Source organism: Delphinapterus leucas, chromosome 11 (assembly GCF_059928025.1).
Source record: "Delphinapterus leucas isolate spDelLeu-1000000601 "Yukka" chromosome 11, BTC_Dleu_Yukka2, whole genome shotgun sequence".
Lineage (NCBI taxonomy): Eukaryota > Metazoa > Chordata > Mammalia > Artiodactyla > Monodontidae > Delphinapterus > Delphinapterus leucas.
In genome coordinates, this window is record NC_143139.1 from 17,124,762 (window position 1) to 17,150,533 (window position 25,772).

A 25,772-nucleotide genomic window follows, 5' to 3' on the forward strand; every position below is an offset into this window, starting at 1 on the left:
GTCATTGTCTTCTGTGTATGTTTATTCACCCTAATAAAATGACACCCGCTTGAATTTTACAGCCTACAACTTAGTTCATCACCACTTTCCTTACATACACACACCAAGACGCATATCCTCTAGAAACAAGGACAGAAACGAGAAAAAAATTGCTCAATAAACATCCATTGGACGAAGTGAGAGAGTGACATGGACATATATACACTACCAAATGTAAAATAGATAGCTAGTGGGAAGCAGCCGCATAGCACAGGGAGATCAGCTCGGTGCTTTGTGAGGACCTAAAGGGGTGGGATAGGAAGGGCGGGAGGGAGACGCAAGAGGGAGGAGATATGGGGATATATGTATATGTATAGCTGATTCACTTTGTGATACAGCAGCAACTGACACAATATTGTAAAGCAATTATACTCCAATAAAGATGTTAAAAAATAATAAACTAAAAATATAAGTAAATAAATAAGCACCCATTGGAGAACCTTTGAAAATCTCACAACTGGAGGACTCAGTTCTTCCCTTTCTGTAAAATGCCCTATTTTATTTCTTTTATTATTATTGTTTTTGCTGATGTGTATTCTTTATGAAAATTTTTTTCATTTTATTTTACATGCACAAGAGAAAAGAAATCAGAGTACAAAAGGGACAAAAATGAAAGGCAAATGCATTGTTCTTTGCTTTTCTTCCTGCTTCCAGTGCTACAGAGACAACCACTTCTCAGCAGTTCTGATAAGATGTGTTTGCCAATTTTATCTGAATTTATTAAGCTTAAAATATATTTTAACTCCATGCTATAAAATATGAAGCATTCCTCTCCTTCCCTTTATGTTTTTTCCCAATTTTTGTGGTTTTTCTATGTACTTATTTTTAAAGTTCCCATAAATATCAATTATATTGAGAATTATAAATAATATATTAAACCATTTCTAATTCCATAAACTTAGACTCCTCACAGTATTAAATAAGACAATGAACGATCCTAGACTTCCCACTACCAGTTTTCCTGCTGTTTCTCTCCTCTACTTCCGTCTGCTGTGCCTTTACTTCTACCCTATCCTGAGGGAAGACAAATGCTCAGAATAATAACTGACTTCCCCAGGCCTCATGGACTTGAACAACAGAGGTCAGGAGAGGTCACAGAGCACTCCAATACTCACTTTCTCTGATTTTCTTTCCTCCACCAAGAAGTGTCAAAAGAGAACCCTAGAGTAAAATGCCATCATTCCCAGCAGGGGATAAGAGTGAGCCCAAGACACTGGGTCCAAAATCATGTCTCTCTGGGCCTACCCTGCTCCATTGAGGGTATTCAAGTGGGTGAACTGTGCACAGAGTTAAGACTCAGCTTTCTCTGATCAACTTAAACCCATCAATAGAAGTCAAGAAAGAGCCACAGGTACTCAAGTAAGATTTTGATTCTCCAGTTTGCCTCCATGACAAGGGGTCATGAGGAAGCCCAGTCACGACCCCTCCTAACTTTGACACTCACAGTGTCACCAGCACTATCTGCCTTGAAATCTATCAGGACTAACCTCATTATGTCAGTTACCTAAAAAGTCCCAGAATTCCAGATGATCTCTCGTTCCCCTTCTTCTAATTTTCATTCTCTAATTTCCATATACCTCTAATTATCAATTTTTTCTCTCAGACTCCAATTTTGAAATCTGCCCCCTTTCAGTTTGTCCCCTGGAACTCAGAGTCCCTCATCTCCAAAACTGTCCATATTCTCAAACTCATAAACCAGCATTCTCTTCACGGCTGCAGCCTCACCAAAATCTGGGTTTCTCCTGAGGACAATGCTTCCCCCAAAAGCATCTCATGTGGTAACTGTTGACTTTTTCTCACAACTCTCTGGATATAGGGTGAGTCCTTGCTCCTCTTTTAGCTTCCAGAGCATTCTCCCCATTTCCTCCCTTCCCAAATAAAGCAGCTCCAAGTTTCATGTCATCTGACCCTAACACACAACTGTCCCTCATCTGCCACACGTCCCCTGAGTTGGAACTCCTCACTTCCAATGGTTTTAGCTCCTCTCTCCAGTGTCAACACTGTTCCTGTCTTGAATCACAGTCTTGATGAAGTCTCAGACTTCGTGAGCAGAGAACTGAACTCTTAAATCTTCCCCTCAAACCTGTTCTACCCAGTCCTCTCTGTTGCTTTCTCCTTAAATGATGCATCCAATTCTCAGGAAATCATATTGGTCTGCAAAGTATACGTAGACAGTCCTTCAGTTAACTGGCCTATTTCCTGTCTAGCTTGTGGTCTATTTTCTGTCTAACTTGTATTCTTTGAACTTTCAATTCAGAGGTTCCTACCTACATCCCAGGCTCCTTCTAAGTGCATCCTGAATGACAGCTCCTGCCACCCTGTTCTATCCCTGGAGACACTCCCATTCCCTTTATATGATACATAAATAATCAGTATATTGATTACTCTGAGTAAATACACATAAAAAATCAGAGTATATTGATCACCCACTTCTCCAATCCTCCCTCTCCACATCTTCCTCACCCTTAAGGGAGTTGTATCATTGCATCTATATTGACTGTCCTTTCAGTGGGAGGGAGAATAAGAAGTAGATAAACATGGCTGTTCATTCTACTCTCTTGAACCAGAAACTCCATATCATCCATAAGTCCTCTTGTGTCTCTAAAATCCTTTCATACTTTTATTGTATCCCTAAGCCACAAAATAATAATAAGGGTAGATTTAGTTTTAAATGTACATCTTGAATTTTATTAACCTCAGTTCCATAACAGAAGCTACTTTTTAAACACTTCATTCTCTAAGAGGACGTAAAGAAAACTCGTGTTTGTGTTCTAACTTAGGACACCTTGGGTGACATAAACATTAGACTAAGGAGGCCTCCTGAATCTGGGAAACTGATTTTTTGGATAACATCTGGCAATACAAACAGCCTTTAAGGACTAGTGTCTTTCGGGACTTCCCTAGTGGCACAGTGGTTAAGAATCCGCCTGCCAATGCAAGGGATACGGGTTCGAGCCCTGATCTGGGAAGATCTCACATGCCACGGAGCAACTAAGCCCATGCACCACAATTACTGAGCCTGCACTTTAGAGCCCGCCAGCCATAGCTACTGAGCCCACGTGCCACTATTACTGAAGCCCACGCACCTAGAGCCCATGCTCTGCAGCAAGAGAAGCCACTGCAATGAGAAGCCCGCGCGCCGCAACCAAGAGTAGCCCCTGCTCCACACAACTAGACAAATCCCATGCACAGCAACGAAGGCCCAACACAACCAAAAATAAATTAATTAATTAATTAAAAAATACTGAAAAAAAAGGACTAGTGTTTTTCTAATATTGACCTTTCACACTTTGACTTAGACATTTGTTTTTAAGAGAGAGTTCAGTTGCCAGGTTTGAATTGCTGAAAAAAAAATCCAACAATCTTTGCTACATGATTTTTAATTACCTGATTAAGTTTGTCAGTACTCTGAACAAAATGAGCAAATATATGACATGAGTCAAAAAGCAGGGAATGAATTGAAATCAAGTGATGGCATATTAGTGAGTAATCTATTTTAAAAGAATCATGTCTGGAATGAATAGGAAGAGGTAAAGAACAATTCCAAAATAGATTTAAAAGATTTACTCCTCTTTCACATGAAGTGATAAATTTGAATAAAATACTTAAATATTCACATAAGGAGATAAGAATTTCAGTCTCGAAATAATCCTGATATCAGGGCAGAAATTCAATGGAATTAAATACATTTTCATAATAGGAAATTTTTAGAATCACTTGGCAAAGATGTGGGAAATATGCCCTTATTTTGCATGAGTGAAAAGAGAAATTGCTGTTTTAACAATTTAACATAAAAATAAAGCTGGTTCTAATATCCTACTTTGAAGGTTGTTTATAAATGTCCCTCTGAGGAAAATCTCAAATGCCATTGTTCCTTCAGAAATACCATCAGTGAACATTTTTTTACCTTGAGTAAAGAAAAATGTTGAGGTTCTTAAAGACAAGGAAATATTACCTGCAGTAAGTACCTCTATTGATTTTAAAAACAATTAAGTTGTAGTGTGTTCTCCAATTCTGCGAAGCATGATATAAAAGAGCATTATAGTTTAGTTTTCAATTCATCATCATTCAAAACTTTGGAATTTTGGTCCGTCTCTTTGCCCTCATTTTCCTTCCCTGTAAACTTGGCCTCAAGCATAGTTTCTGAAGAGGCATTTTCCTCTGGCAGACGATACTTCCTCAAAATAATGAGGATTAAAAAGGCTGGAATATAGCTTGATCCTCTTAGCGCTGCTGGCAATCCAAGGTAGATGTATCTATCAAAAAAAGTTAAAACATATTAAAACTTATAAAGATAGTTTTGCATATTGTTAATTATTAATATTTTACTCTCATAAGGAGAGCAGCAGCTAATTGTTTTGCACGTCAACCTTATGAATTAACCTCATGAACTCACTTAGGAATTCTAATGTTTGTTAAAATGAGTTTTGGGATTTTTTATCTAGACGATCGAAATTTATTTCCCTCTTTGCTAATCTTTTGTTACTGTTTTTATTTTATCTTTTTACATTGAATAGACTCCTCAACTTAAATTTAATACTGACAGGGATAGCAGTTTTATTCAATATTTAATAAGGATGCTTCCAAAAATCACCACTAATTATAATATTTAGTCGTGTGTTTTCTTAGATGATCTTAATCAGGTTAAGGAAGTTTCTTTCTCCTCTTTTGAGTTTGCTCAGAGTTTTAGTTGTGAATTTGTAAAATATCACTAAATCATTTTTCTGTACATAATTAGCAGAATATCCAAGATTATTATTATAATTCTATAACAAACTCTATTTGTTAGTTTTTATATCTTATTGGATTCAATTTGATAATTTTTTGCATGTATATTTACAAGTAAAATCAGCTTATGCTTTTTTCCTTATACTGAACTTGTCTAATGTCAATATCAAGGTTGCACTAGCTTTGTAAAATGAATTGGGAAATTTTCCCTCTTTTTCCGTTTCTAGGAATAACTTGTATAATGCAGGAATCATCAGTTCATTGAAGGTTTGTAATACTTGCCTTAAAAGCTTCTGGACTTGATGTCTTTGGAAGATGAGAATTTTTGACTGATTCAAATTTTTTAAATGGCTATGAAAATATTCATGTTTTCTATATATTTATAGTAAAATTTGATAATACATATTAATCTAGAAAACTATTTTAACATGTTTCCAAATTATTATGTATAAAATTCCTAAGTATCTGTACTTACATTTCCTTTTTAGTTCCTAATAGTGTTTATTTATGCCTCTTCTCTTTCTTTATTTGCCTTTTCAGATTATTGTTATTATTATATTTCAATCTTTTAGAAAACACAGGTTTTTTGGGGTTACCTCTATGGTGTGTAGTCTATTTATTAATTTCTGCTTCTTATATTCATATTCTACTTCTAAAATTTTCTTTTATTAGGAAACATTTCAAGAATACAGGGAAAAAAGAGTTAAGCATACTTGTACTCACCTTCCAGGGTTTTTAAATGATTAAATTTTGCCATTTTTGTTTCAGACCAGGTTAAAAGAAAATATTTAATTCCTGTGATCCTACTACATTCTAACCCATCCCAGGTGTAACACTATGTTGAATTTTATGGATTTTGTTCCTAGTTTATTTTTATAGCTTTACAAAGTATGCATCTATCCATTCGTAATTTATACAATTATTGTATATATTTTTACATTTTAAATAATTGGCATAATACTACATTTTTATTTTGAAAGTTTTTCTATCAGCCCACCATTTTAAAACTAGGCTCATACATGTAGTTCTACATCATTTATTTTTAACTGTTGAACAACATTGTGATGTATGAACATGAAAGCAACTCTTCTGCCCTTTTCCTGTTTACCCATTTCTGTCCCCCTCTAACTTTAAAACCCTAATTATAGGAATGAAATCACTAAACAATTGAAACTAACTCCTGACTTAAGGCTTTCTTTAACGCACACCATGCTGTGCCTAGCCTGTTGATTCTTTTCCTAGTTAAAAAGAAGTAAGAGTGAAGAATTAAATAGATAAAGAATGGTTAGCTCTCTGCTCTCAACAGCTCGCTTAGCAATCCTGCAGGCAGATCATTCAGGCAAGATAACATCCGAAGACAGAGTCAGCCAGTCTGCACTCGGTGGGAATGATGCAGAACAATCTCCTGCCTCCATGATTCACTGAGATTCTTCCCACCCTCCCACCCCCCCACCAACACTTTTTCCTTTAAAAACTGTCATGGCTAAGCAGAATCTTCGGAGTTGGTCTCTGGACACGAGTCCACCTTCTCCCCAGATTGGCAGCTTTTCTGACTAAAGCACCTTTCCTTTCTACTGACACTGCCTCTCGGTGTATTGGCTTTTGAGTGGCTAGCAGCTGAACCTGAGTTCGGTAGCAAACACACCACGGCTTATTATCCATTTTCCTGTGGGACGCTTTTGTTCAAATGTTTTTAAATATCAACAAAACTGCAACAAACCTTTGTTGCCATGTCTCCTTGTGCATGTGAGGAAGAGTTTCTCGAAAATATGTGTAAGCATCTTAGAGGATGCAGCTTAGTAAATATTGCCCAAAGGTTCTTTTCAATAGTTTTTATTCACCGCCAGCAGTGTATGACAGTTCCAGATGCTTCCAGTTTGTGTTCTATCATTCTTCACTGTCTATGGTGTTTTCTGTTGCAAACATTTTAAAAAATTTTATATGTAGTCACATTTGATAATTTCTTGCTCTCTGGTTTGTGTTTTTGTTTCAACCCAAACCCAAAGCAATAAGGATCATAAAGATATTAGGATCTATGGTTGTTGACGACCTATCTGCTATTGGTCTAATTGTTATTTCTTTATAAGCCACATATTTATTTCTCTGGGTAGTGTTTATGTTTTTTCTTTATCTTGAGCATTTGTAATTTCACTCTGATATGTCTATTTAATTTATTCCACTAGGCATTTGAAGTGCACTTTTGATCTGAAAATGTATGACTCTATTAATTCTAACGAATTCTAAGCCATTAGTTCTTTAATTTATCTCTGCCATTTCCTCTATTCTCTGTTCTAGAAAATTTCTGAGATATATCCTTTAATTGCTAATTGGTCTTTAACATTACTTATGTAGTTCATTTTTGTTGAATCAGTTCAAATCATTGATTTACATTCTAGATAAATTCTTCTGTACTCTCTTCCATTTCACCAATTCTTATGTTGACTCGAAATTTATTATGTATTTAGGATTCTTTTTATTTCACTGCTATCCATTTAATCTCTAATATTTCCAAGAGTTCTTTTTGATATTCTTATTTCTGCTAGAATTTTTTCATAATTTCTTATTAATTTTTTAATGGGTATTATGCCATCAATTTATTATTTTTAAACCTATCGAGCTGGTTAAACATACTTATTTTAAAGTCTTTGTCAGATTCTTATCTTAGATTAAATTTAATCTGGAATCAAGTCATGTTTCAATTGGTAGTTTATGTGCTTGTCTTTCTTACTGTTGGATTTATTCATGTATTTTAACATTTCAGTTTACAAGCTCTTCTTGAGTATTTTGTTGTTGTTCTTTGTTTATTTTGGTTTTCTTTGCTGTTCTATTTCTCTGTATTTACTCCTCCAAATTTGATCATTCTCCCTTTGCTTTTCCCTGTCCCCCAGGTTCTTAGGCCTTTCCTAGTTCTTTTCATAGTGATACTGGGAATAATCACAGAGGGAGTAGATCACTCGGTCTAGTTCTTGGGTGTATCTGTATCTTATTCCCTCCTTAGAATCACAGCAATAACGTGCAAAAGGGTTTCTTTTTAAATCTCTTTTACAATGAGGTTTGCATTATTTTCCCATGGTTGCTGTTAGTTGGGTTAAAAAAAATCACGATAGGGCTTCCCTGGTGGCGCAGTGGTTGAGAGTCCACCTGCTGATGCAGGGGACATGGGTTCGTGCCCCGATCCGGGAAGATCCCACATGCCGCGGAGCGGCTGGGCCCGTGAGCCATGGCCGCTGAGCCTGCGTGTCCGGAGCCTGTGCTCCGCAACGGGAGAGGCCACAACAGTGAGAGGCCCACGTACCGAAAAAAAAAAAAAAAATCACAATATATCTACCAATAGATAATTTTTGCGCGATTGGATGGTTCAATCTTCTATATTCTCACTAATTTTTCATCTGTATTTTATATTCACTTGTTGTAGAAGTGTGTTGAAATTTTCCTAATTGTAGATTTCTTCTTGTAATTTTGTGAATTTTTGTTTTATATATTTGAGTTTATGTTGACAGATTTATATGGATTCATGATTGCTATATATTTTTGGTGAAGTGCTTTTTTTATTATTAAGTAATACCCTTCTTTAATTCTATTAATTCTTTTCACTTTAAATTCTACTTTGTCTTACAGTCATTAATATAACCACAGAAGCTTGATTTAATATTTGTCTGGTATACATTTTCTGACCTTTATCTTCAACCTTTCTTTGCATTATATTTTTAGGCTCTCTCTTGTAAACAACATGTAGCTGGAATTTGGAAAACTTCAATATGAAAGGCATTATCTTTTAAGAAGCGAGTTCAATTGGTTTACACTTATTGTGAAACCTGGTATATTTAGGCTTTATTTTCAATTATTTTGTGTGTTTTTATTTTCCTATGCCTTACTTCCATCAAATTTTCCTTAATCCTTTCCCCACTTTTCATTAGATAGTAATAAATGTAAGTGATCATCCTTACATTTTTGGCCAATTTTTAAGTTAATCAGTATTTTGTTCTCAAGAACTGTAAAAGAGTCCTAGATCTTACTTGGATTTTAAGCTAACAAGTTAGCCTGCCAGAGCTGCATGGAAACTGGCAGAAGATACAAGCCTCCTTGGTCAGAGACAAAGGACTTTTTTACAGTAATCAGCACAAGCTTCATGTTCAGGTTAGTTTTCACCCCCCAAGTCCCGAAGTGGGGACACAGGAGACCCAGGTGGATGTTGTGCACACACTGCGTTTGGGTCACAGCTAAGCAATCCTGAGTTTAGGAAATCCCTATCATTTAAATGGGTTGCAAGCAAATCTGCCAACATTTGCCCCAGAGGGGGATGCTACCTTTATCATCCTGGACAGAAAACTCTGCTCCAGAGGAAAAGACCATTTTTATCTTCCAAGGTCACTTACTGTTCAAACATCTTTGAAAAGATAGTTCAGAACAAAAGCTTCTGCTGACAAGATATGCCAAAATTCAAGGAACCCATGAAGAATTGTCCATCAACATGTAACTCTTGTTTCTACATTGTATTAGTTTCTGATGAATTTTCTCATGAGTACACTTCATTGGTCACTCTAATTCACCTGACTGACAGAGGATGGTACCAAATATAATAATTTTGTCTGAAATATCATTTAATCAAAGCTACTATAAACAGGAATCAAAGCAGCAGGATGAGGCCAACCTACACTAGGGATCCTTGGCTTTCCTCAATTGTGATGCAAACCCATTGCATGCACAGCATGTATCTGTGCCCACCTCCGTATTACCCCTGTGGAACTTTAGGGGAAAGGGGAACTGATGAAAACATGAATCACATTCTGTCTGCTCTCTTCACAGTTCTTGACATATATCCTTTTACTGATCAAGAGAAGACCTTAGACTATTTTAAATAATGCTAAATCATTTTTAGAAAATGAGTTTTCTTACCTCCCCATAAGGAGAAATTAATATAAATTTAAACAAAATCCAGGTCTCCAAATGGAAAAGAATGTGAAAATAAAAAGAGAAAAATGGAAGAGTTTTGTTAAAAAACAGGTTAATATTATCATATGAGGTTTGTTCAAAATCACGTCTGTTATTAAAAAAAAATAAAGCTTTAAGAGACATGAAGAATATTGTGTCAGTGAAATTTAATAAGGGAGAAAAAATACCATTTTAGAGATCAGAAGTGGATAGTGAAAGGAAGTAAGGATTTAACCTAGTAAGATGTTGAAATGATGTAGGATTAAATGGGGATACTTGAGAGTAATATAATTTAGATAGGTAGCTTTTGTACAGCCATGACCTTCAACAATATATTGATTGCAACCAATTTAAGGAACAAGCTTTTGAAAGCCACCCATGCTTATATTTATCAAGTACTTTGAAAATATTGAGGAAATAAAATTCTAGTATATAAATAAGAATTGGAGATACAGTACCACTATCTATTCTGGAAACAAAGGCAAAAGTAATCTAGTCCCTTGACAAAGAAAATGTTAGATATGAATGGTACCGTTTTACACACTGCCTATGCTTAGAAAGCAATTTAAAAAATTATCTTTACCTGAAGTTGGTGGAATCATATATCCTACATGCCCCTGACTCACCACATTTCAAAGTACCCCAGTGTAAACATGTGGAGTCCACTAAAGCTCCAAAATATATAGGTGCAGGAATTCCAGCTACAGTTAAAAGGGAGAAAGAAGAATCCGTTAGCAAGGTAAGAAGATATATTTTGTTTGGAAACATTTTAACTTTATTCGTAGAACAAATAAAGTTTAACAAAATATACATCTATTGCTTTAAATTTTACTTTTAGAAACTGGAAGTTACTTTTACTGTAAAGTTTTTAGATTATAAAAAATAAGTAATCTGAAGGATAAATGCAAAATAAAAATCATCAGTAGAGAAAAACACTGAATTAATGATTCTTTACATTTTTTTCTGCAATGTTTTGGGCCAATCACATGCACATTATACTTTAACAAAGCATTTCTTGTTCCTTTGCTTTTCAAATTGCATTGATGAAAAGTAGAATTAAGGTCAGATAGGTCTTTTTCAAATAAAAAAGAGAAGTTCTCTATTTCTTTTTGTTCTTCATTCTCACACTAATTACAAAGTGCTGTTTACAAGCAGAAGGGATATTTGCTAGACTGTTACTCCGAGGGAGTGATTTCATCTACTTAGTATTTAATAGTGGTCTGATGTGATGTTGGGAAAAATAACTATTTTTACCTAATACCCTTGTGCAAAATGCATGTAATCCCACACCAAGAGACTTCTCTTCAGGCTTGATACACCTAAAAAATAAATGAATTCATAAATTTAAAAAGTAGACATTTAAAATCTACCACAGTTTCTTAAAAGAACTCTTTGTGTGCTAGTAACACACTGAGCCTTAGAAAATTTTCCTGCCTGCTCAGGTCTTGGTTATTCAAGGCCTGATTATCCAGTTCATAACCTTCACAGGAGCCCCACCTCTGGTCCTTGGCATTTTATCCATCACTTTTTGCTCATTCATTTCTATCGTAAAGTTATCAAGGAAGAAAATGTTTCGTATCAGTTGATTTCTACCCCAGTATCCTCTTCTTGAATAGTATTTCTTGATTCTGATGGTTAAAACTTTAGCTTAAAACAAGAACAGTACAACCCTAGGTGTATTTAAATTATTTCTATTAACAAAATACAGAAAAGCCAAGAATTTAAAAACATAAATGTAAGGAGAAAAGAAAGCCAGAATAAAAATTTTCAAAGGAAAGTGATGAAAACAATCCAAAGCAAACATATTTTAAGTGACTTGGTATCTTTTCAAGAGTGGCACAGATTCCTCCATTCTCTCCAGAAATTCCCTGATGTTTTCACTGTTGCCTGAAATTCCTATGAGTAGAAATGAAGACTATAATTCCCCAATGGCACTTTTTGTGCTCCACTCACTTCATCAGCAGCATGGCTACCTGCTCCAAGAACTCACTTGGAGAGTTCCTCTGTATTCCCTTCCCTTCTTTGATTAACTCAAAGCTGAGAAAATGAAAGCAGCTTTCTTCACAAAAGGACGTAGTACATTTTTAGCAAAAACATCATATTATTGGCGTTTTCTTGGCATAAGTATTTTACCAATTCAAATAACTCTTCAGCTGAGATACAGTTGATCTGGTCATTATCTATCTAACACGTAGGTTATTTAGACAGCATCAAGGATTTTACTGAGAAGGAAGTAAGAAAGGCCAGGAGACCTAGCATGACCCTCTTGCTCCCATAGTTACCATTTAATACAGAAAATAGGGCATTTAAATTTCACTGAAGAATTTTTCTTTCTCCTCTATTTCTAATATACCACCTTATGATCTCACAAAAGTATGAAATCCTTATAGCTAAGAAATTGTAAACAGTTTAAACTGTTCTCCAAATGCTGTCACTATTTGACATTGATAACAACATTAATTCTAGAATCCAGAAATAAGAAAGAAAAATTAAAATGCAAATTATGGGAAAATGCTGAGAGAAATTAAAATAGTTCTTAAAAACTGGCAGAGTAGCATAGATGTTGCATCCCTCTACCATCATGGTAGGAGATCCATGAAGATTCCACAAAAATAGAGAAAAGCATAAGTATATCCATAAAAATTCAGGGGTTAAATCCAACAATGTGATCTTGGCAAGAGCTGGAGGAAGAGAGTAAAGATATGAAGAGATATGAGAGCATGATTAAGTATTCATCTTAATAGAAAGTAGATATTATTACTGAAAAGTTTTGAAATTGATAAGTAAAACAGAAATGTAGCTAAGAATTTCAATAATCAGGCTAGCCATTGGAAAGATTTGACTTTTAAAGCAGCAGAAGAAAATCCAATAAATACAATGGAAAGCAAAAACAGAAGCAAAAAGTCAAATAAACAGAATATATGAAATAAAGTGGCAAAAGAGCCCTATCACATTAATTACAATAAATATAAGTGGGTTAAACTCACCAATCTGAAATTACAAAATCAGATCCAGCATATTGTCTATAAAGTGAAATAGAAGATTGAAGATTGAAAAGAAAGGGAAGGAAAAAGGTGTAACAGGAAGCAGTGAACCAAAAGAAAGCCAGTACTGCAATTTTAATAAGAGACAAAATAGAATTGCCTGAAAGAAATGACTAAAAGATAAAGAAGAAAATTAAGTGCTGCTAATAATAGAAGTATAATGATAAAGACACATTTACATCCTACAATATAGCCTCCAAATATATAAATTAAAAAACTGACAGAATTATAGGAAGAAATACATCAGCAATTTTAAAAGATTTTAACATCCATCTTCAAAAAACTGTTGAATTAAGCAGACCAAAAACAAGCATAGATCTACAAAATTTAGATAACACAGTGATTAACTTCAATCAAAGAAATATGGAAACTGTATATCCAAAATGCAGAAGTTACACTTTCTTTTCAGAAACACATGAAACACTCAAAAATTGAATATGCATTATGCCCCAAAGAAAGCCTCAATATTTCCCCCCAAACCCCACATCTGTCAGATTATATTCTCTGAACGTGAAAATGAAATAACAATAATAAAGGATACCTACAGAAATTTCTCATAGATATGGAAATTATATAACACATAAATAAATTTTTGTGTGGTGGAGCAAACATAAAAGATATTACAAAAGAGTTAGAAGTAAACTTCATGGAAAATACTAGTTCAGATATAACTAAAGCAATACTTGCAAGGAAATGTATGATTTTATTTACATTAATCAAAATGAGCAAATTATCTAAGTGTTAAACTCAAATAGTTGAATAAAGAAAAACAGAGCAAGCCCAAAAGGAAAAAATTTTTTAAATAAATAAAATAAAGAGCAGAAATAGATGAAATAAAGATTATCAAAGCCAAAAACTGGTTCTTTAAAAAAGAAATATATATATATTCTCTGATATATATATATATATATCAGAGAATATCAGAATGATAAAAGAATATTATAAATACCATACACTAACAAGTATACAACTGGTGTAAGCAGATATGGAAAATGTGAATAGACACTAACATTAAATAAATGAAAATAATAACCAAGTATCACTGACCAAATAAGCCCAAAGTACAAATAGTTTTACAGGTGAATTCATAAAACTTTCAACAAACAGATATTTAATGCAAGTTGTTCCAGAAGTTTAAAAATAGAAAATTTATTAATTTATTTTGTGGGCCTAGAAAGATTCCAAAAAACAAACAAAAGAGAATAGAAAATAAAAGGTACGTTTTACTTATCAACATAGATATAATAATTTTAAATAAATTATTATTTAAATCAAATCATATATAAAAATATATTGTGATTAAGTATGGTTTTTCTTAGATATGCAAGCAGTTCAATGTAGAAAAAAACTATCACTTTTTTCCACTACACTAAAAGTACTGAGTTGGAAGATTATATATAAATTTTTTCCTAGATGAAGAAAAATATATTGATAGTTGAATACTGATTCTATTATTAAAAACTCAGAAACTAGATGAAAACTCATACTAAAAATCTATAGCAAGCATCATATTTAATGGAAAAATTTTACATGGTTTCCATTAAAATTAGAAAAGAACAAGAATACTCACTATCACCAAATAGTTTAACACAGTTTTGGAGGTCCAAGCTGATGCTGTAAGAAAATTTTTAAAACCTAAGATGTGTAAGGTTTGGAAGTGAAGAGATAAAACTCTCCATATGTGCACATATTTCTACATAGAAAACCTAACAAAATCAACAAGTTATTAGACAAATAAGAAAAGTTGCTGGATAAAAAGTAAACTTTAAAAAATCAACAGCATTCCTCTAAACCAACAATAACCAACTAGAAAATATAAAAGAAAATAACACCATGTTAAATTACAAATAAGTACATGTCCATATATGTATGTTTGGATATATATGGGTACATATATATTTGCAATTGTACATGGTAACATTTTGTGTGTGTATATACATACTATATGTGTGTGTGTGTGTGTGTGTGTGTGTGTGTGTGTGGTATCTATAAAGGAAATTTTAAATAAATGGAAAAATATTCCATGTTCACAAGTATTTGATGTCAGAGTTTCTCCAATTAATATATAGAATCCATACAATCAAATTCATATGTGAGTATAAAGATCCATGCATTGATAGCTAAATCAATTTAGGAAGAAAAGAATAAGGAAGAGTGAAGGTGAAAGTGTTGGGTGGGTGAGGAAGAGCTACTGTATGAGACATTAACATATGCAATGTCACTGGTATGAGAACAAATAAACTGTGGAACAGAACAAGAATGAAAATGGCCCATGTTATATAAAAACTTTAAATACGATAAAGATGGCACCACAAATCAATGGAATAAAGACCTCTCATTTGTGCTATGATGCTGGGAAAGCTACTTTATTTTTTGGAGAAAAATAACACTGAATATCTCTCTCTCTTGAGCCAAACATAAAGATAGACTTGTGATGACTTAAAGAACTAGGTAAAGCTGTATAGCTGGTAGGATAAAATTTAGGGGAATACTTTTATAAATTAGGAATATGGGAACCCTTTTGAAATGTGACTCCCCAATACACAAACCCTAAGGCAAGAAAGTTGTTAGATTTCACTACAACAAAATTTAGGATTTAATTTCATAAAAAATACTATGAAAAATTTCAAAGGAAAGATGAGAGACCAGGAAAAGATAATTGTAGCAAGTAAACAATATTACATTAATGTCTATAATTCACCAAGAAAAGTATAGGAATTATAATGAAAATGGGCAAAAATAATGAATAAACATCTTGAAGCAGAAGCATTAATAGCTAGAAAAAAGTTTGAAGAAATTCTTAAACTCATTGAATTAGGAACATATTAAAACATCAGTGAGCTACCATTTTACACCCATTGGAAGAGTCAAAGTCAGAAGGTTCAATAATTCTAAGTGTTGGTGAGGCTATAAGGAAGTAGAAATTCCCATGCATTGATGGTACAAGAATAACTCATAAGTACTAGCAGTACTTGGTGAATTTATGTATCCATGTGCCTTTTGAACCAAAACAAATTTATGGCACAACACTAGTTGTGTGAATATAAAACACAATACACAAAAAACTTAATATTTTACAAAGGAAAATACGTATTTAAGAACATATGTCTATCATATTAATATAGATGTCGGTGGTAATAGGAAGTGGGGAATGGAATGAAAAAAATTAAAATAAAGTGAAATAAAACAAGAGGGAAATCTTACCTCACCTAGGATAAACTATGAACTGAGAATTATGATCAACTTAACTCTGCTTCAAGATGAAGAAAAGAGAAAACTATGCACTTTGCTTACTAGGCATGTTTAGAATTGTTTACAAGGCATGAAGCTGCTGTAATTGGAAAAATACATGTAATAAACCTAAGTCTGAATCCTAGCTCTGCAATTTCCTATTTTCAGTAAGCCCTTCAATGTTTGTGTCTCACAGTAGCCTTATAAGACAGTTGAGCATTCATTATATATCCATTTTTTAATTAAAGATAAAAGGAGTTCAGAAAGATCAATTGACCTGCCTTTTGCCCTGTGGGTAGTAATTGGTGAAACTGAGACTTCCGACAGCTTTAAACTCTGCTGTCCTATAGGTTGAACTATAAGAAATGACAGCTAGGCAACCACTCTGTACCTAGGAAAATGATCATTTCATATGGTTTACCCTAAAATATAAACGTGTCTCTTCTTGTGTTAAACAATGAGAGGTTCACGAATTTAACTCTAAGAAATAAGGTAGGAAAGATAGGGAGGGAAATACCAACAGATAAACATTTTTATTGCTAACTTTAAAATTTGGTAAAATTCAACAATGCTTAACGGGAAAATCTTAATAACTGGTATATATAGAGCACCAGGTTCTTAGATACTGTGGACTTAAGTGGATTCCTTAGAAAAAGCTCCCTTACTAAATAACCAGCAATAAATCTAAATAAAGAAAACAATTCTTGTACCTCAGGAGAACCATATATCCAGGGATGGCAGATAAAGAATAGATGAAACTGCTGACCACCGACAAGATTAAAAAGTACTGGAGCATCATGGAACAGTCCTGTCCCTTGTCACATAGCCCAAGAACTGCAGATGAATTTCCTGGTGTTTGAATGCAGCTACAATTTTGGAACACCTGTCAAAAATAATATATTATCCTATTTAAGGAAGGAAAGTTTTGAATACAAATCTCAAATATTTTCTGCATGCCCAATTAGGTCAAGATAGACAGTTTATCCCTTTGTTCTCATATCCTTTATTGTGTCTCAGGATTATCTGGTGAAACAAAACATAGAAGGTGGTTTCCGAAAAAGGGTATTTCTTTCTAAATCTGAGTACATTTGCAATAGCTCTGTTGCCTAAAAGTCATGCTTTTTAGAAACACATGCTGTTTTGCCACATGCTAAATATGACAAATAAAATTTGTTTCAGAATGCTCAGTTGAAATGTTTACTTACCAATAAACAAAGTTTTATTTCAAAAAATATAGTTTATTTCACAAACAGAACAAAGTCAACCCTTTTTGAATTCTTATGTTCCCAGATTTCAATAAGAATCAAATTTGGAAGGTGGAGCTTCAAGATGGCAGAAGAGTAAGAAGTGGAGATCACCTTCCTCCCCATAAATACATCAGAAATACATCTACATGTGGAACAGCTCCTACAGAACACCTACTGAACGCTGGCAGAAGACCTCAGACCTCCCAAAAGGCAAGTAACTCCCCCACGTAGCTGGGTAGGGCAAAAGCAAAAACAGAGACAAAAGAATAGGGAAGGGACCTGCACCAGTGGGAGAGAGCTGTGAAGGAGGAAAGGTTTCCACACACTAGAAGCCCCTTCGCGGGCGGAGACTGCGGGTGGCAGAGGGGGAAAGCTTCAGAGCCGCGGAGGAGAGCGCAGCAACAGGGGTGCGGAGGACAAAGTGGAGAGGTTCCGGCACAGAGGATCGGTGCCGACCGGCACTCACCAGCCCGAGAGGCTTGTCTGCTCACCCGCCGGGGCGGGCGGGGCTGGGAGCTGAGGCTCGGGCTGCAGAGGTCGGATCCCAGGGAGAGGACTGGGGTTGGCCATGTGAACACAGCCTGAAGGGGCTTAGTGCAACACGGCTAGCCGGGAGGGAGTCCGGGAAAAGTCTGGAGCTTCCGAAGAGACAAGAGACTTTTTCTTCCCTCTTTGTTTCCTGGTGCGCGAGGAGAGGGGATTAAGAGCGCAGCTTAAAGGAGCTCCAGAGACGGGCGCGAGCCGCAGCTAATAGCGCGGACCCCAGAGACGGGCATGAGACACTAAGGCTGCTGCTGCCGCCAGCAAGAAGCCTGTGTGCAAGCACAGGTCACTCTCCACACCTCCCCACCTGAAAGCCTATGCAGCCCCCCACTGCCGGGGTCCCGGGATCCAGGGACAACTCCCCCGGGAGAATGCACAGCGCGCCTCAGGCTGGTGCAACGTCACGCTGGCCTCTGCCGCCGCAGGCTCAACCCACACTCCGTACCCCTCCCTCCCCCGGCCTGAGTGAGCCAGAGCCCCCGAAGCAGCTGCTCCTTTAACCCCGTCCTGTCTGAGCAAAGAACAGACGCCCTCAGGCGACCTACACGCAGAAGTGGGGCCAAATCCAAAGCTGAGCTCCGGAGCTGTGCGAACAAAGAAGAGAAAGGGAAACCTCTCCCAGCAGCCTCAGATGCAGAGGATTAAAGCTCCACAATCAACTTGATGTACCTGCATCTGTGGAATACATGAATAGACAACGAATGATCCCAAAATTGAGGAGGTGGACTTTGGGAGCAACGATATATATATATATATATATATATATATATATATATATATATATATTTTATATATTTATTTATTTATATATTACAATATATATCGTTATATATATATAATAATAATATATTATATATAATATATATTATATATATTACAATGTTGTAATATATATATTACAACGATAAATATATATATAACACTTTTTCTCTTTTGTGAGTGTGTATGTGTATGCTTCTGTGTGTGATTTTGTCTCTATAGCTTTGATTTTACCATTTGTCCTATGGTTCTGTCTGTCCGTTTTTTGTTTTTGTTTTTTTAAGTATGGTTTTTAGCACTTGTTATCATTGGTGTATTTGGTTTGGTTGCTCTCTTCTTTTTTTTTTTTTTTTTTTACTTTTTATGACTTAAAAACTTTTTTTAATAAGTATTTTTTATTTAAATAACTTTATTTTATTTTATGTTACTTTATTTTATCTTCTACTTTCTTTCTCTCTATTTTTTTCTCCCATTTATTCTGAGCTGTGTGGATGACAGGATCCTGGTGCTCCAGCCAGGTGTCAGGGCTGTGCCTCTGAGGTAGGAGTGCCAAGTTCAGGACACTGGTCCACAAGAGACCTCCCAGTTCTAAGAAATATCAAACGGTGAAAATCTCCAGGAGATCTCCATGTCAATGCCAAGACCCAGCTTCACTGAACGATCAGCAAGCTACAGTGCTGTACACCCTATGCCAAACAACTAGCAGGACAGGAACACAACCCCATCCATTAGCAGAGAGGCTGCCTAAAATCATAATAAGGCCACAGACACCCCAAAACACACCACCAGACGTGGACCTGCCCATCAGAAAGAAAAGATCCAGCCTCATCCACCAGAACACAGGCACTATTCCCCTCCACCAGGAACCCTACGCAACCCACTGAACAAACCTTAGCCGCTGGGGACAGGCAGAAAAGACCTACAATAACAAACCCAAAACAATTAAGAAAATGGGAATAGGAACATATATATCGATAATTAACTTAAATGTAAATGGATTAAATGCTCCAACCAAAGACACAGACTGGCTGAATGGATACAAAAACAAGACCTGTATATATGCTGTCTACGAGAGACCCACTTCAGACCTAGGGACACATACAGACTGAAAGTAAGGGGATGGAAAAAGATATTCCATGCAAATGGAAATCAAAAGAAAGCTGGAGTAGCAATTCTCATATCAGACAAAAGAGACGTTAAAATAAACACTATTACAAGAGACAAAGAAGGACACTACATAATGATCAAGGGATCGATCCAAGAAGAAGATATAACAATTGTAAATATTTATGCACCCAACATAGGAGCACCTCAATACATAAGGCAAATGCTAACAGCCATAAAAGGGGAAATTGACAGTAACACAATCATAGTAGGGGACTTTAACACCCCATTTGCACCAATGGACAGATCATATAAAATGAAAATGAATAAGGAAACACAAGGTTTAAATGATACATTAAACAAGATGGAGATAATTGATATTTATAGGAAATTCCATCCAAAAACAGCAGAATACACTTTTTTCTCAAGTGCGCACAGAACATTCTCCAGGATAGATCATATCTTGGGTCACAAATCAAGCCTTGGTAAATTTAAGACAATTGAAATCGTATCAAGTATCTTTTCTGACCACAACGCTATGAGACTAGATATCAATTACAGGAAAAAATCTGTAAAAAATACAAACACATGGAGGCTAAACAATACACTACTTAATAACCAAGAGATCACTGAAGAAATCAACAAGGAAATCAAAAAATACTGAGAAACAAATGACAATGAAAACACAATGACCCAAAACCTATGGGATGCAGCAAAAGCAGTTCTAAGAGGGAAGTTTATAGCAATACAATCCTACCTTAAGAAACAAGAAGCATCTCAAATAAACAACCTAACCTTACACCTAAAGCAATTAGAGAAAGAAGAACAAAAAATACCCAAAGTTAGCAGAAGGAAAGAAATCATAAAAATCAGATCAGAAATAAATGAAAAAGAAATGAAGGAATCGATAGCAAAGATCAATAAAACTAAAAGCTGGTTCTTTGAGAAGATAAACAAAATTGATAAAGCATTAGCGAGACTCATCATGAAAAAAAAGAAGACTCAATAGAATTAGAAATGAAAGAGAAGTAACAACTGACACTGCAGAAATGCAAAGGATCATGAGAGATTACTACAAGCAACTCTATGCCAATAAAATGGACAACCTGGAAGAAATGGACAAATTCTTAGAAATGAACAACCTTCCGAGACTGAACCAGGAAGAAATAGAAAATATGAACAGACCAATCACAAGCACTGAAATTGAGACTGTGATTAAAAATCTTCCAACAAACAAAAGCCCAGGACCAGATGGCTTCACAGATGAATTCTATCAAACATTTAGAGAAGAGCTAACACCTATCCTTCTCAAACTGTTCCAAAATATAGCAGAGGGAGGAACACTCCCAAACTCATTCTACGAGGCCACCATCACCCTGATACCAAAACCAGACAAAGATGTCACAAAGAAAGAAAACTACAGGCCAATATCACTGGTGAACATAGATGCAAAAATCCTCAACAAAATACTAGCAAACAATCCAGCAGCACATTAAAAGGATCACACACCATGACCAAGTGGGGTTTATCCCAGGAATGCAAGGATTTTTCAATATATGCAAATCAATCAACGTGATACACCATATTAACAAACTGAAGGAGAAAAACCATATGATCATCTCAATCGATGCAGAGAAAGCTTTCAACAAAAGTCAACACCCATTTATGATAAAAACCCTCCAGAAAGTAGGCATAGAGGGAACTTTCCTCAACATAATAAAGGCCATATATGACAAGCCAACATCGTCCTCAATGGTGAAAAACTGAAAACATTTCCACTAAGATCAGGAACAAGACAAGGTTGCCACTCTCACCACTATTATTCAACAAAGTTTTGGAAGTTTTAGCCACAGCAATCAGAGAAGAGAAAGAAATAAAAGAAATCCAAATCGGAAAAGGAGAAGTAAAGCTGTCACTGTTTGCAGATGACATGATACTATACATAGAGATTCCTAAAGATGCTACCAGCATCTTTGGTAAAGTAGCAGGATACAAAATTAATGCACAGAAATCTCTTGCATTCCTATACACTAATAATGAAAAATCTGAAAGTGAAATTAAGAAAACACTCCCATTTACCATTGCAATGAAAAGAATAAAATATCTAGGAATAAACCTACCTAAGGAGACAAGAGGCCTGTGTGCAGAAAATTATAAGACACTGATGAAAGAAATTAAAGATGATACAAATAGATGGAGCGATATACCATGTTCTTGGATTGGAAGAATCAACATTGTGAAAATGACTATACTACCCAAAGCAATTTCCAGATTCAATGCAATCCCTATGAAACTACCACTGGCATTTTTCACAGAACAAAACATTTCACAATTTGTTTGGAAATACAAAAATCTCCGAATAAACAAAGCAATCTTGAGAAAGAAAAAAGGAGCTGGAGGAATCAGGCTCCCTGACTTCAGACTATACTACAAAGCTACAGTAATCAAGACACTATGGTATTGGCACAAAAACAGAAATATAGATCAATGGAACAGGATAGAAAGCCCAGAGATAAACCCACACACATATGGTCACCTTATCTTTGATAAAGGAGGCAAGAATATACAGTGGAGAAAAGCCTCTTCAGTAAGTGGTGCTGGGATAACTGGACAGGTACATGTAAAAGAATGAAATTAGAACACTCCCTAACACCATACACAAAAATAAACTCAAAATGGATTAAAGACCTAAATATAAGGCCAGACATTATCAAATCTTAGAGGAAAGCATAGGCAGAACACTCTATGACATAAATCACAGCAAGATCCTTTTTGACCCACCTCCTAGAGAAATGGAAATAAAAACAAAAATAAACAAATGGGACATAATGAAACTTACAAGCTTTAGCACAGCAAAGGAAACCATACACAAGACGAAAAGACAACCCTCAGAATGGGAGAAAATATTTGCAAATGAAGCAACTGACAAAGGATTAATCTCCAAAATATACAAGCAGCTCACACAGCTCAATATCAAAGAAACAAACAACCCAAATCAAAAATCGGCAGAAGATCTAAATAGACATTGCTCCAAAGAAGATATACAGATTGCCACAAAGACATGAAAGAATGCTCAACATCATTAATCATTAGAGAAATGCAAATCAAAACTACAATGAGATATCATCTCACACCGGTCAGAATAGCCATCATCAAAAAATCTACAAACAATAAATGCTGGAGAGGGTGTGGAGGAAATGGAACCCTCTTGCACTGTTGGTGGGAATGTAAATTGATACAGCCACTATGGAGTACAGTATGGAGGTTCCTTAAAAGACTAAAAATACAACTACCATTCGACCCAGCAATCCCACTACTGGGCATATACCCTGAGAAAACCATAATTCAAAAAGAGTCATGTACCAAAATGTTCATTGCAGCTCTATTTACAATAGCCATGACATGGAAGCAACCTAAGTTTCCATCAATAGATGAATGGATAAAGAAGATGTGGCACATATATACAATGGAATATTACTAAGCCATAAAAAGAAACGAAATTGAGTTATCTGTAGTGAGGTGGATGGACTTAGAGTCTATCATACAGAGTAAAGTAAGTCAGAAAGAGAAAAAGAAATACCGTACGCTAACACATATATATGGAATAAAGAAAAAAAATGGTCCTGAAGAACCTATGGGCAAGACGGGAATAAAGACACAGACCTATTAGAGAATGGTCTTGAGGATATGGGGAGGGGGAAGGGGAAGCTGGGACAAGGTGAGAGAGTGGCATGGACATACATAGACTACCAAATGTAAAATAGATAGCTAGTGAGAAGCAGCCTCATAGCACAGGGAGATCAGCTTGGTGCTTTGTGACCACCTAGAGGGGTGGGATAGGGAGGGTGGGAGGGAGGGAGATGCAAGAGGGAAGAGATATGGGGACATATGTATATGTATAACCGATTCACTTTGTTATAAAGCAGAAACTAACACACCATTGTAAAGCAATTATACTCCAATAAAGATGTTTTAAATAAATGAATAAATAATCATTATAAACGTTAGAATTTTGTATATGTTTTGACCCAGCAATAAAATAAATAAATCAAAATTTGTATTTTATTTTGATCACCAACCAACATTATAAGTGACATTTTTTAGGCAAGAAAACATGCCCAATTCTATCTTCTTAAAAAGCTGTCACGATGTAAAAACACAGAAAGTACATGTGTACATATACACAGGAAAAAAGAAAAAAAACCCAGCAAAGAGATTGACTGGATAATTGAGAGCAAAACTGCCTACTTTATCTCAGTCTAGAGTATTTTTTTTCAGTCTAGAGTATTTTTAAATGACATTAAGTAATAATGTCAACTGTTATGAAATTAAAGATCAGAGCTCAGACATGCAGAAGAATTCAAATAAGATCTAGGAAGTAAAAGATAAATTAAGTGAGCACATAAAAATTAACTTATTTTTTCCACAAAAAAATTATAATTTTGTTTTGAAGAAAGACTTTAATTTTACTTTTGTCAAATATGGACCCAGTTCATAGTTGGAATGTGCCAATGCAGTGCATAAAACAAAAGTTCTGTATAAAAGGCCAATAAGATATGTTACCATGTTTATTCCTGTTCCAGAGGATGTCTCACAACCTGCAAGACAAGCTGACATGTATGACAAACCATCGTTTCCACATACAGGGTCCCATATTTTAGTTGGACAGTTACAATCCATGTTGCAGTCAGCAAGGATGACATTTCCCACATGTAAATCTTGTGGCACTCTGAAATGATTTAAAATAATGCCATGGATATTGAAAGAATATTAGAGCATTTTCTTTTTCTTTTCAGCTCAGTTCCCAATTATATTTCTTCTACTTCCCAAAATAGAAGCAGAAATCTTCCAACTGTCAATGTATGGCTTGGATACTATAACTCTGCAAGAAAATACACCTTACTTTGGTGACCACAGACAGGTTTTCAATGATTTCTTTCAGGTAAACAAAAGCCAATAAACAAGCATTACCTGAACACCTACTACACAGAAAGTATTTTTCCAGGTATTAATTAGAACTCAAAAATGAAGATGAACAAATCCCAGTGTTGGTCCACATCTTGGAAAATAACAAGAGAGATCATATTTTATAAAAACAATCTCAAGGGCTCAAAATCTGTAAGAGCAAAGTCTGTAAGTGCAATTTATAATGTATATAATACACTTAGCTCCAGAAACAACTACTTGAGTAAACAAATATATTCTTCTAGTATAAAAAGTGTTCAGTGATCATCAAGAAGACCAATTAGCAGCCATCCATAAACAAGACACCACTGTGAAAATCCCAGAACACAGTTGTGAGGTTGAAGCACCTCCTGAGCCACAGAGACTGAGAAGGATGACCTTAGAAGGATAACAGGAGCAATAACACTCTGAGCAGATTGCCCCTCCCCCTGGCTAGCACAACACCACATCAAGACAGTCCCCCTAAGCCTATGGTTTCTCCAGTGGGAAAAGAAAGCCCAGTGCCCCCAGATTGTTGAATGCTTTCCAGGAGGCCCACTCAGATCTTTCCACAAGGGGATCACTGGGAGAATCTGGGGGGTTTGACCACTGGAGAAGGAGAGGGGGGAAGGACTTACAGCAACCAGCAGTCAGATCTTGGTAAACTGAATTCCTGCTTGCAGCAGTGCCCAAGCAGGGATCCCAGCTAGTGCCTCTGCCCATCTGCAGAGCTGAGTGGTGACCCCATCTGGCCAGAGAGCTCGGTTGGCAGTTCTGCCTGGTTTGGGTTCCCAGTCAATGCACCACCCTGGCCATGGAGCTCCACCCAACTGCTAAGTATAGCCTCCAGTCCTACCCATCCAGAATGCCTGGCCTGAGAGCCTGGGCAGCCACAGAGCCCATCCTACAGCCACAAAGACCCTGAATAGTCAAAGGAATCTTGAGAAAGAAGAATAAAGGTGTAAATATCACACTTCCTCATTTCAAACCATATTACAAAGCTATTGTAATTAAAAGAGTATGGTATTGGCATAAAAACAGTCACATAGATCAATGGAACAGAATAGAAAGCCCAGAAAAAAACCTATGCATGTATGTCAATTAATTTACAACAAAGGAGCTAGGAATATATACAATAGGGTTGGGAAAGTCTCTTCATAAATGGTGGTGGGAAAACCAGACAGCCACATGCAGAAGAATG

General features: G+C 35.7%; 1 protein-coding gene across 1 annotated transcript in view; it reads right to left on the reverse strand.

Annotated features, from left to right (window-relative positions):
• Nucleotides 1-632: 632 nt before the first annotated feature.
• Nucleotides 633-25,772, reverse strand: part of SLCO1A2 (solute carrier organic anion transporter family member 1A2) — a 51,203-nt gene continuing 26,063 nt past the window's right edge. The window contains exons 10-14 of the mRNA XM_030761869.2: nucleotides 24,191-24,356; nucleotides 16,685-16,857; nucleotides 10,954-11,018; nucleotides 10,283-10,400; nucleotides 633-4,295 (exon numbers count right to left, since the gene is read on the reverse strand). Coding sequence (XP_030617729.1) covers nucleotides 4,079-4,295; nucleotides 10,283-10,400; nucleotides 10,954-11,018; nucleotides 16,685-16,857; nucleotides 24,191-24,356 — 739 coding nt within the window. The 3' untranslated portion in view covers nucleotides 633-4,078. The remainder of the gene's footprint in view (nucleotides 4,296-10,282; nucleotides 10,401-10,953; nucleotides 11,019-16,684; nucleotides 16,858-24,190; nucleotides 24,357-25,772) is intronic.